The sequence below is a fragment of the Bidens hawaiensis genome, unplaced genomic scaffold, assembly GCF_021521415.1.
Source record: "Bidens hawaiensis isolate Kalapana, Puna unplaced genomic scaffold, B.hawaiensis_p1.1 tig00024283_1, whole genome shotgun sequence".
NCBI lineage: Eukaryota > Viridiplantae > Streptophyta > Magnoliopsida > Asterales > Asteraceae > Bidens > Bidens hawaiensis.
This window is the reverse complement of record NW_027493827.1, coordinates 94,584-107,567: the sequence shown is the minus strand read 5'-3', so window position 1 is coordinate 107,567 and position 12,984 is coordinate 94,584. Positions and strand designations below refer to the sequence as shown.

The 12,984-nt window shown below is 33.6% G+C and overlaps 1 protein-coding gene across 1 annotated transcript; it reads right to left on the bottom strand.

The window, feature by feature from the left end:
* Nucleotides 1–3,582: 3,582 nt before the first annotated feature.
* Nucleotides 3,583–5,215, bottom strand: LOC143568995 (receptor-like protein kinase FERONIA). The gene is made up of 3 exons (XM_077055007.1): nucleotides 4,307–5,215; nucleotides 3,765–4,092; nucleotides 3,583–3,656 (listed from the first exon to the last, which is right to left on the bottom strand). Exons 1-3 carry the CDS (start codon nucleotides 5,213–5,215, stop codon nucleotides 3,583–3,585), a joined length of 1,311 nt encoding a protein of 436 aa, XP_076911122.1.
* Nucleotides 5,216–12,984: the final 7,769 nt, after the last annotated feature.

Below are 12,984 nucleotides of genomic sequence, written 5' to 3'. Positions count from 1 at the left end.
AGGCTGAACGGGAGAAGTGATGTTGGAATTTGTGAAGAAACGAAAAGAGAAGACGGTGTAGTCGAAGAAGGAAAAGGTTGTGATGACTTAAAGAGTTGAGAGATTGGAGAAAGAAAGAGATTCCGACAAATGGCAGATTACAAGATACGAGACTATGATTGCAACTCTCCAGTCGTGAGCGGAAAGTCAACAAATCTTGATGAACAACCAATCAACGTCCCTCGCTGCACGTCTAACAACTGAGTTGGTTTCTGAGGTTGACAGGTTGAAGGCTGAAATTGAAAGGTTGGAATCAAGGATCGCCTTCCTTGAAAATAATCAAGGGTCTTTAGACAAGTCAGAGATCGAGTTAAAAGCTAATATCGAAGAATAGAGTCATTTGAACGAGGCTCATATCAAGATCAATGAGGACCTAGTCAGTAAATATCTGGCCGCCTCTGAAATAATAAAGATGACTAATCAAGATGTTGATGATCTGAATGATTGGTTGAAGATGGTATTTGGAAGAAATTGGGTGAATTCCGATGATGAGGATTATGGTAAAAAGAATAAGAAGAAACAGTCTGCTATGACTGGTCTTGGAGTTACGGGTGGTGATGGCGGTGCAGGTGGTAGTGGTAGTGGTACTAGTACTGGTGTTGGTGTGACTGGTGAAGAGGCAGTTGTTGTTCGAACTGTTGTTGGTGGATCTTCTGTTGGTGGTGAAGAAGATGACAATGAAGATGATGATGAGGAGGAGGAGGAAAAAGAAGGTGAAATAAATTACGAGTCGGATGATGATGATGATGATGACAAATCTGATGGCGGAAATAATGATGGTGGTGATGGAGGTGCTGGTGTTGGTGGTGGAAGTGAAGCCCCATCATGATGATATGGCCCATCATGATTGGCTCATGATGCTGCGAAGAAATAAGAGACCGGGATGCCGGTCTGGATGAAGACTTTCATTCTATTTTTGGTGTTGACGATCTTGTAGGTACTGACCCAGATGAAAGGGGAAAGAAGATGGACTCTGACTATGAGGATTACCTCAACTTTTCTCTAAATCCGGATACTCCAGAACCATAAGTCAGAGATGCCCTAGAAACTGATGTTGTTATTACACTTCCAGTTATTGCTGCAGATACTACGCAATTGCCCAAGACAAGAAAGAGGAAGTGGCATTGCCTCAGCAGACGTGACAGTATTAGATGCAGGAACTACCCGTACCACGATGACTCTCTCATCCTTTATCACAAATGGCATGCCGACAGCAAGTCTTGGGCTATCAAACGTGCAAATGGAGACCTCGCCTACTTGCATCATATGAAGATGCATTCGCGGTCTCATCTCGACATGAATTTCTTTTGGAGAACAGCTGGTGAAGGTATTGGTGAGAAGAAGCTGGAGAGTTGGTTCAAGAGACATCTACACCGAGAGGCAAAAAAAGACTATCCCAATTTCAAGCTTAGCATGAGGAGAACCTACCTGCATTCGACCGAGATCGATCCAACTACCAGCAAGGGAAGAAAGGCATGGAGATACAAAATGCCTAAGGAGGGTCATGAGATTTATCATGGAGAACCTTTTGAGACCAACCTACTTCATGATTTCCTTTGCTGGGAGTTTGATAATGATACTGGCGAAGCGGTTATTCGGTGTAAATGCATGCATCATCTTCGTGTGTTTGACGAGCACGAGTTGATGGGTATGAGCAAGGAGGATACATTGAAGCTGTAAAAGTCTCCTATGCGTACTCTTGAAGATCATGGGAAAGAAAACACCGATGCAATCGTTGGGAAGTTCAATTCTGTTTTCCACGTGTTGACAACCAACTATTTGACTATGAGCCCCCCTTCGAGTACGAGACTGATTGAAGACGAAAGCTACAACAAATACTGAAAGACTAGAGGGAGATTGTTGAGCCCATTTCTTATATTAAGTCTTTTGTATTTGTTTAGTTTGATTAACGTTGTGTTTTGTATGCTTTCGTTTATCTCTCTTATAAGTTTGGCCCTTGTAAATAAAAGCCCATTGGGCCGTTATAATAGAAGGAAGCATGGCTTCACCTATCAAAGGTGAAGTATACACATGCAACCAACAACTTTTGAAGAAAATCTCTCTCTCTCTCTCTACCTTATCTCTTCACCAACTCTCTTTACCTTACTATTTCGGGTAATAATCAACACAAGCAAAATTCGAGATCTCGGTTGGCTACATGTGATTTCTGCTAGCATATAATTGAAATTGATTTAAGAGTGTTTGATCCGTTTTTATGGACCTACACTTGTAACTCTTCTATAATTGGTGTTGTCTAAATAAACACGTAGATTACTCAATAAAATATTTTTGCACGTTACAATAGAAAATAAATAAATTTAAGTTGCTAAATTGGGAAAACTTGTTCAATTGGAAATCATAGCTCAAATAATCTGACCGTTGTGATGTTTTTGTCCATTACCTACGGCTCCCATAACTTCAGATGTCACGAAAGTTATGCCCATTTTAAGTTTGTGTTTGGATGCTTTTGTAGCCGAACTAACGTCAAAGTTTTAGTCTACTGTCTCTCATCAAGGCCGGCCCAACTTCATTACAAGCCCACGCTAGGGCTCTGGGCCCCCAAATATTTGAGGCCCCCATTTCAGAAATATATATAATTAATATATATTCTCTCTTACTCGATCAATAATTAATTTTCATGTTGCCTTAGTGGTAGCTGGTAAAATTTAACTTTTCAACAACTCAAACTCTAGTCCAATGTTCGAATCCCTTTGTAATTTTTTTTCTTGAGATGTAATACATTGCAGCATATGCCATTGGCTGAAATGAAAAAATGGAAAACATTTAAATCTTTTTTTCTTTTCTTTTCTTTTGTAGCCAAGATTTTATAATACATTAATTATAGCATAGGCCATTGGGTAAAATGCTAAAAAAATGTAGGACAATTCATTTTTTTTTGTTTTTCGTTTGTGGTGTAGTGGTTTAACACTATGTTAAAGAGATCAGACGTATAATAAATTTCTACTTTTTAATAGTTTTGTTATTCAAGTATGCTTCAACCATGTAAATAAAAACGTTATTGTTGCATAAAATACCATCCTAAACGTGTTGAGATAACTATAATATTTTATTGTCATTTGTTGTTTTATTTGACGAACTCGGCCTATTTTATTTCAAAATGTAGTTTATAAGTTGGTTACGAACTTTATTTTGTAAGAAAATATTAACCTATTTTGTAAATTGGTTTGAAGCTCATAAGTTCCTTAGATAATCAGATAGAAATCGAAAATAAGAACCCAAACATTTTTGAAAAGGGCCCCAGACTTTTTATTCGCTTTAGGCACAAAAATAGTTAGGCCGGCCCTGGCTCTCATATATAGCATGCCGGCTCCTCATCCATATAGGGATTTCTCTACATGTGACAGCTCCATTCTAAACTCAAGAAAGGCTAGAATTCTTCCAATCTTATTACCAAGAAGTGATACCCGCCGAAAAATTTAGCGAGCTTACAATAAGTGACACGTGACAACACATGAATGCATGATATTGTTGGGGCTGCTGATTTATCACTATGTTTGCAAAAGTGGATGGAAAATATGTTTTTTAGCACTGGCATCCTTTAGCTTCAATTAATTTGCTCCCAAGTCTCATGAATTGTGTGCGAATATGATGACGTCCTGCATTGAATTAATACAAAATAAGTAAGGCCGATCATCATATGCGTTAACTAAATGGAGGTGCAAGTATATATATACTATGGGAGATCTTACATGAATGCTGGTTACTTGATAACATTGCTTTCTTATAAACATTTCCTGCTTTCCATTTACGAAAAACATATTGTATGTGTGCAGCAGCTGCCATTTGTTTTCTCTTTCGGTAGCACCGATATGCACGTTGAATCTTTATAGCCTCTATGACATAGTGTTGTTTCTCATCAATATCATAGTACTCCGAAGCTTCTTTTGTTTGAGGTCTAAACAAGCGGGCTCCAAATGCAGCCTGTGTGCGGGCACGAGCATGAGCAGTTGTCCGGACAGTTGCTGGGGCATTTATCAAATTGTACTCATCCCCATGGAATGAAGGATACTCTAATCTTGATGAGGGAACGCACTATAATAAAAAAACAAAGGATTCTCAGTATATGTATTAAAGTATTAATTTCGTATTGTCCTTATTTACAAAATTCAGTTATAAAGTATGTACGTTTACAATACACAAACATTAAGTTGTTTACTGAAACATACTTTAAACATGTGGGAAATAAAGTTCAAATATGATATTGAATAAAAGCAACTTCATTTATGCCTGAAATAATAAAACTTACTTGATACTGAAGTGCAATTTCAAGTTGTTCTAAGACGTGGGCTCCTGATGGACGTTCATTTCGATTTTTTCGCAAACATTGATACGCAATGTTTGCAAACTTTTTTAAACAGTTTGGTTCTATTTGCTCCCTTAGAAAATCAGCTACAATTGTACCTATTTTATTTTCTTCGTAGCAGGTTTGCGCCAACTTAGAAAGAAACCTCCGACTATCATCATAATTCATAATGCAGGGCCTTCCGCACAAGACCTCAAATAACACTACCCCAAAAGAGTAGATATCAGATTCTTTTGTCAAGTACCCCGTATCAATGTAAAGTGGATCGCAATATCCAATCGTTCCTACCACATCAGAGACAAGAAACGTGTGCTCTTGGTTAGCGGGACCAAATCTGGATAACCCAAAATCTGAAATCTTGGCACTCCATTTCTCATCCAACAATATGTTGGAACTTTTAATGTCACGGTGTAACACTCTTTGCATGGTCCCACTAGGATTGTGAAGATACTCTAGACCACGGGCTGCCCCAATGCATATTTTCAGACGCTGAATCCACGAGAGGTTAGAGTCACTTAGATACATGTCAAGGCTTTTATTGGACAAATACTCATAGACTAGTATTTTCTCTCTTCTCGTCTCACAAAAACCTAAGAGACAGACAAGGTTTTTGTGTCTATAACGGGAAAGCATCATGATTTCTTTCCAAAACTCGGGTGAACCTTGTCCATAAGTCCGATCCAAGCGCTTGATAGCAACCATAACCAATTTTCCACGATGCATAAGTTCTCCTTTGTAAACCTTACCAAATCCACCTTTGTTGATATAGTTTTTTGCACTGAAGTTGTTGGTGGCCAACTTTATATCATCAAGGGGAACTCTAAGGTGGTTAAACTCTTTTATGGAAGGCATGTTATGGTTTTGGTAGTAATGAAAGGAATAAATAGAATCAAAATCAATGCTAAGAGTTGTTGATACAATTGGAGCCACAAATGAATATTTGCTTCCATTTCAACTAAGCTAGCAAGCAGCTTAAATCAGTCTGAAAAGAAGATAGGATGAAACAACATAGTAGGAAAGACGAAAGCACAATGAGAGAAAGATAGAAGAGAAAGAGAGAAGAAATGGGAAGCACACTAATTAATTAATTCAATCATATTGGATCAAACTGTATATTGACTTCAATAATTCATGAGCTTAGTGCGCATGTCTTTTGACCGCAATTATTTTTGGAAAAGTAATATTCTTTAATATAAACTTTTATATATAACATATTTTAATGGCACAATATTTGATGCGTACATACAACCCCACAAATTTTAACCATTTTACGCCTACCGGGAGTCCTAATAAAACATAATAGTTATACATCATCACATATAATTGTCACCTCTTGTTTTTCTTGGAATTAAGGGTAATACTATTTCTAAAACGTGAAATCCAAAAAGATGTATGGAAAAAATAATCCATTAGTGTAAAAAAATCCACAACTAAAACAATATTTTAGGCCCCATCAGTAGCCCGTGAGCCTAGTGGTTCTAAAATCCAAAGGTCCAACCGAAACCCCCTTGATTTGAAAATGCAGGAATGCGAAAACAAGATTGAAGTTCCTGAAAAGATGAATGAGGTGTGGGATGCTTCAATGATATTGGTATCTGGTAATCTTTGTTCCTTGTAAGAAATAAAACGCATTCACTTTTTTGTCATAACCACAAGAAATAAAGAGATTGCCATATTAACCCCATAACAAACTTTCAACCTTGTTAAGTTGTTCCAACTTAGGCCCGAATCAAACAAGCCACCTACCTCACTATACGGGGCATATACATATACCAGAGGGCTATGTGAAGAAGAAGATAATACGATCAAGACGGAGATGAATGACGGAATGTACAAAGCAACTCATTTCCTTATGACCATTGACCATGGAGATGGAGGAGAGGGAGAGCGAGAGAAAAAGAAGGCTAATGGAGAGTTCTATACTTCTATATCAATTGAAACTTATAAACATATCAATATTAATATTAATATTAATACTGTATCTAATAAAAGAAAGCAGTTAACTAGCTAGGTAGAAAACCAAACTTATATAAAGGCATGAAATTGAAACAATTGGTGAATTTTAACTTTTCTAAGTTTTCATAGATTTTATTGCCAATTTGGGAACTGTAGTTACCATAAGTCCATAAGCGTTCTAAAATATCACTGCAGCAAAGTGTGTTATGTGCTGAATTCTTAGACATAGTTCATATGACTGATTTGACTTCTTGAGGTCAAACAGGCTTCAAATTTTTTATACCCTGAGGTTTTTTTTTGGGAACCACCCCTAATACCCGAGTGAGCCTTCCTGAGACGGAATGTCAAACGCTCATACTGATTTTGACGCTTCAGGCTTGATTCACCCAAGAACAAGGAAACCAACCCTTTGGATAACCTTTGTGAACTTAGAGAGACCACATTACTTCAATTCACCAAGATTTTTGAACTTGAAGAACATCTATCTTCATTATTATATTATTCGGATCTCCCATATGAAGGAACAAGAATAACGGTTGCTTTGTGTTACTCACAAAAGGTAAGATATTTTGTTGATATTCTTGTTGAGGCACGCTTTACTTCTGTGAGTTTGTGTTACTCATCTTTGTATTTACTTTTAATCACTAGCAGTGCGCTTTACTTAGAATTTTTGTTGTACAAAATAAAATATTAATGTGCATCTCTAATTGAGTAAGTACTGAAATGATTCAGGAGGTTAAAATGTTAAATTGGCTTTGAGAGATTTTTAACTCAGTTTGACCTTTTCCCCTTTAGCTAAAGTTACTAATTAAATTGACCGAATTATTCCAATAATGAGTATTTGGGTCAAAGTTTCCACTTCTAGTGCTTTATACGACACAAAATCACAAATAGTTAGCAGCTAAAGAAACTGATTTGATCCACCGAGTCACACATGAAAATTGTAAGATTGCCGGTTAATTGAATAGATGCTTAATTGCTTACCATTCCATTAGCAAGAGAAAAGATTTCTAATAAAAGTTTCACCTCAAATCAGCCAGAGTAATACAATATTAGATTTGTTGTTAATAAAACTATCAGATTTCTAGTATGTTATACTAGAAAAAGAAAAAAATGAAGCCAGTTTTGACCTCAAGAAGTTAAATCAGCCAGGTTAGTTAATACACTGGTGTACCTAAACAATAAAAACAAGCACATTGCTTATGTACATTTTGACTTACGAGCTTCAATAAAAACATAGAAAGTTAATACTGAATTTGATAATTTAACAAAGTTGTGATTGAAAAAAAAAAAACAATAGTCTATTTGACCTAAAAAGTCAAAAGCGTGTGCACTTACCCATCTCCTAGAAAACAGTTGGTTCAATCAAAAGATCAAAATAGCAAACCACTTCTTACATAGATATAGAAACCATCTATTAGTGCAAAACGCAAAAGACCAAGATCCAAATAAACCTTACAAATGATCACAAAATAAGTTTACAACCAGTTTGATTTTCCACCTAAGTAGTTAGATTTAGAACTAACATTATCACATAGTCAGGAACCATAACCGCTAATTAGTAGCGACGTACTTTATAAAAAAGTGCACCAGTCATCTTTTTGGCCTCTTCACTGATCACATCAGCATGGGGTAGAGTTACCTTATACATTCCATCTTCCATCTCTCGCTTGATCATATGATCCTCCCTGTGAAAGCCCTCAGGTGTTCTTATGCCCGTCATAAAATGCTCAATACAGTCCCCCCTTCTTATTTTTTCCTTCAATCATCTAAGTCTTGTATTCAACAAAATGGCACTCCACGTCCTGAATCTCAAACCTGGGCATGTTTAAGGATACACACACGGCTTCACTAGTCACCTCCATCTTCTCCAACCCGGGCATATTCCCTTTGAGGTATATGCTTTCAAGAGTCTTTTTCATACAGCGTGAACGACTTTAATTTCGCCCTCAAGTCAGCCATCGCTACACGAATATCGCCTTCATGAATTGATTGATCCATCATAGCTAAAATTAACTAATTACTGTCAAAGAATGAATTTTATTTTTTTAACATATTATAATAAGATATCATAGCTAGGCATAGAAATTAGTACCACAGTAAAAGGAAGTGCAATGAGTGATGTCAAAGAAGATTTCCATGACATTTTTAGTGATAACGTTGGTACTTTTGACTAACGGAAGAGTGAGTTTGATAATGTTGATCGATGGTCTCCCGTTAACGGATTAATGCATCTTCAAACTATGCTCTTACTAAACTTTAACTGGACCATTTTACCCTTGTGACAGCAAATGACCAAAAAAAAGTGTATTTTGTTATGATCTACAAATATTGAACTTGAAATGGATTCTTCATTAGCTCTGACATCACCCATCAATGGTCATTGCAGAACTATCCGAGCCTGCTGCAAACATCTCACGTGCATAAGTTTTCAAGATCATCGCAAAAATATTATCAAGTCCTTGTGGTTTGTTGTTAATTATTTGTAAGTATTTTAAGTTCTTACAATGTTACTCAGTTCAGTTTATAAGCATCCTGCTTTTCTATAAGTTCAACCATGTTGCAAACTGCAAAGTGCACACTGCATTACTATTTAATTTAATAGAAGCATCAGTTTCTTTTAGCGAGTCAAAATTAGTTTAGATTAATATTTCAACTATTTCAAAGAATACGAAATAGAAATCACAATGAACTTATTATATACATAAATTGCATCCTGTTGGAGCTACACATGTGTCAGCATTGATATGCTAAGAACCATCCGATGGGAATTGAATCCTACGTTTGGTTGGCGTAGTAGGTCAGTTCACACATTAACTGTGTCGTGCATTTATCTTTAACAAATACTAATTTGGTTTAGAATGCAAATTGCTTTCGTCTGCTGCATTAATTAAACATGCAATTTGTTGTTTAATTATAACGGTCGGGGTTTAAAGTTTAGGAAAACCTTTCAGGGATATATCATGAGATAAGCCCTCGGAAGTAATCTTTACTAAAGGATTTATACCGGGTTTGTGATCTTTATAAAGTTGCCTTTCAAAAAAAAAGATTTATTTGCTACATTTTGTAATTCCAGTCAATGGGCATGGCAGTAATGTGTTGGATGAGATTATCAATTATGTTTAATCTTTGCAGAACCAAGTAGAGAACCTCAAGCATCGCATATTCACTTTTATGTAATGCATACAAGGTTTAGTGGTATAGTCAAGTTCTAGATGTTTTTATTTCATTTTGAGGGTTAATTCAAGTGTTTTCCTCTTGCATTGTGCAACTACTGTCTTAAAAAAAAGACTGTTAAAGCAGCAGATTATGCCTTAAAATTTCATCTGCATGGTTCGTGATATGTTGTCAATTGTTCCTCATATTCTTGGGAGGGGGACTCTGCAAGTTTTTTTGATTTTTCAATTTCATTCGCGTTCAATGTATCTAGATTAACTTCACGACTCAAAATCTAATTTTGATTTTAAACAATGTTATTGGTTCTAGGAAAAAAAAACTTATAGAAAGTGTACAATTTGAATTTTGAGTTGTTTTTCAACTTCAGATAGGGCGTGAACTCTTTAATTTTGATCATAGCTATAATTTATTTGTTTTCATACATAAATGCATATCAAGTTATTATATGGTAAGTAATTGGCTTAACTCCAAAGGTCAAACTATATGTTATTACATACGAGTTTTAATACATAATATCAAAAAAATTAATTCTAAATTGTATTAAAAAAAAGTTATAAATTCCACGTGGCAAGCATAACAAACAATAAAGTTAAATTACAACATAGTTCACTACTTAAATTGTTTAATTGGTGGATCATTTTCCAACCATATTTGATTATTTGTTTTTTTGAATGCACGTCAAACTTAATTAATAATTAATGATGTTAAGTTAGAGTTTTTCTTTTACCCAATATAATTTACAGAAACTGTATATACATATATATATAGAGAGAGAGAGAGAGAGAGAGAGAGAAATTAAAGCAGCAAGCGTGGGAAGGGTAATCGCATAAAACTGCCCTGCTGGGACCGTACGCCTTGAAATGAAGAGCAAACGCACGTGATGGAAAATAAATTAACTGTTTATTTATGATATTTCATGGCTTTGGTTGAATTCGGATGGTTCAGATGAATTCCCACTCTTTGATAACCTATTATATATATATATAATAAAAACTCATGTTGTGAATACCATGATACCAAGTCATCACTTTTGACATGTTAAAAGATTAAATGAGAAGGGCATTTTTGTCATGTTTCTATCACATTTTGACAATCAATCATTTTCTTTCTCTTTCCAAAACCAATATTTACACATCACTTCACCATATTTTTTTTATCTAAAAAATAAAGGTAATTATTTTATCCAAGTATATGTTTGTAGATTGTTATATGATCTTTGCTTTAACACCAAGGCCAAGTTAATACTTTATTTATTTTATTGTTTTTCTTTTACTTTCTTTTTATAATGTCTTCTCACACATGCTTCAACCAAATTCTAGATTATTGGTTTTATTAATAAATTTTTAGGTCCGGTACTATTATTGATTTATTTTTAACACTTATATTTGATGCCTACCATATTACCATATTAGGGCTATATTATTCGATATGATATATGAATTTTATTATAATTTATTTTATAATATTATATTATTTTATTACAATCATTAAATCACACAACTAATAGTTAACGAGTTCTTGGGTATGTTTGTTACATATTCTAGTTTGTTTTTCAAGTTATTATTGTGTAACTTAATTGTTTATGTTTTTTTTTTGTTGCATATTTTATATTTTATTGTAACTTTATTGTAATATAGCTGTTACATATTCTATATTTGTTATAGTTGTAACCTCTATTTTACAAATTAAGTTTATATAATATTGTAATTTACATAAGTAGCATTTTGTAACATTTATTTACAAATATAGCTAAAAACGTTAAACAAAAACTATTTATGTAAGTAAGATTTTGTAACCTTTATTTAACAAAAGTAAATTTATAAAATATTGTAATTAATATAAGTAATATTTGTAACCTCTATTTTACAAATGTAAATTTAAATAATATTGTAATTTAGATAAGCAACATTTATTTTACAAATGTAGTTAAAACCAATACACAAGAAATATTTTAGTTTATATAAGCAAGATTTTGCAACATTTGTTTAACAAAAGTAAATTTATATAATATTGTAATTAATATAAGTAAATTTTGTAACCTCTATTTTACAAATGTAAATTTATAGAGTATTATAATTATATAACTAACATATGTAAACTTTACTTTACAAATGTAAATTCACTCTTGTGTATTATTTTAATATTTTAATTTATTGTAATATTTTATTATTTTACAAATGTAACCTCTATTTAATAATGTAAATTTATATAACATTGTAATTTACATGTTTGCTATCGTTTTAGTATTTTAATTTATAATCTTAAATAACAATTAAAAGATTGTTGGTGAATTAGATATATTATTTTTTTTGTCCTTCGAATAAAAAAGAAATATCCTTTCTTTTCAGTCTACTGACATCTACTCATCTACTAATTTATATTTCTTTTGAAGCAAATTAGAATAGTAAAAAAGAATTAAATAATATTTTCCTAATTTACAAGCCACTAGAATAAAGGGTCACAATTTCTCTCTCTTCTATTAGGTTCATCACAAATTACAATTCACTCTCTCATAAACTACCATAAATTACCATGTTTAAAAGCATATTATATTATTATTACAAAAGTAAATCACATACAAAGATGGATAAAACCAAAATGTTACATAGGATGGCGTTGAAACTAATTTGAAACGACGGTGATGACGAGGGGATCACCAGAAATCGAAAGTGTATACTCCGCATCCATAAAAAACAACGAAACTATAAAGAAGCTTTCAAGAACACACCTAAACACCAAGAACACACAGTTTACGGAGAGAAAAGCATGGGTTTTAAGAACACAAATCTACACACATGGAAGCTTTTAAGAACAATGAAAACGAGTACCTTGAAATCCAAATCTTCCAACAGCCGCTAGATAAATCCGGGTTCTTGAACTGTGGTCGTGATTTTGGCTTGCGAGTAGCAATGGTGCTCATACTTCTTGATTTGGATTTTGAGCATGAGATAAAATGATTTTGATTTTTATATATGATAGAGAGAGATAAAGCTTACGTCCACAAAGAAAGAAAAAGGATTATAATATTAGATGAAAATCTATTTTTGTAGAACTAATGAATACCATAATAGAGAGAATATATTATTCTTTTTTCCCAAACTACCCTTATCTGTGCTTATTCTTAATATTATATTGTATTTATCAATAAAAGAACCATCTTAGAATGTGGATCGTAGATGTTATTAATCAAGGGCTATGATAGAGTTTTCAAAGTTTTTTCAACTTATAAGAGTTTTCAATATAATCATACCCTATATATATATACACACACATAGGTATGTTCATTTCAGAAGTATTTTTAGGAAGAGAAGTGCGAGAAGTCATTATAACCAATCATAAATTTTCTTGTAATTTTATCTTTAATTTATATAAAAGGGTATAGTTGTAATCTCTACAGATGTGTTTATATGGTAACTAGTAAATGTCGTAGGAGGTTTCTGGATAACAATTTATTTTTCTTAAATATTTACAAAAGGTTACTCAATTAA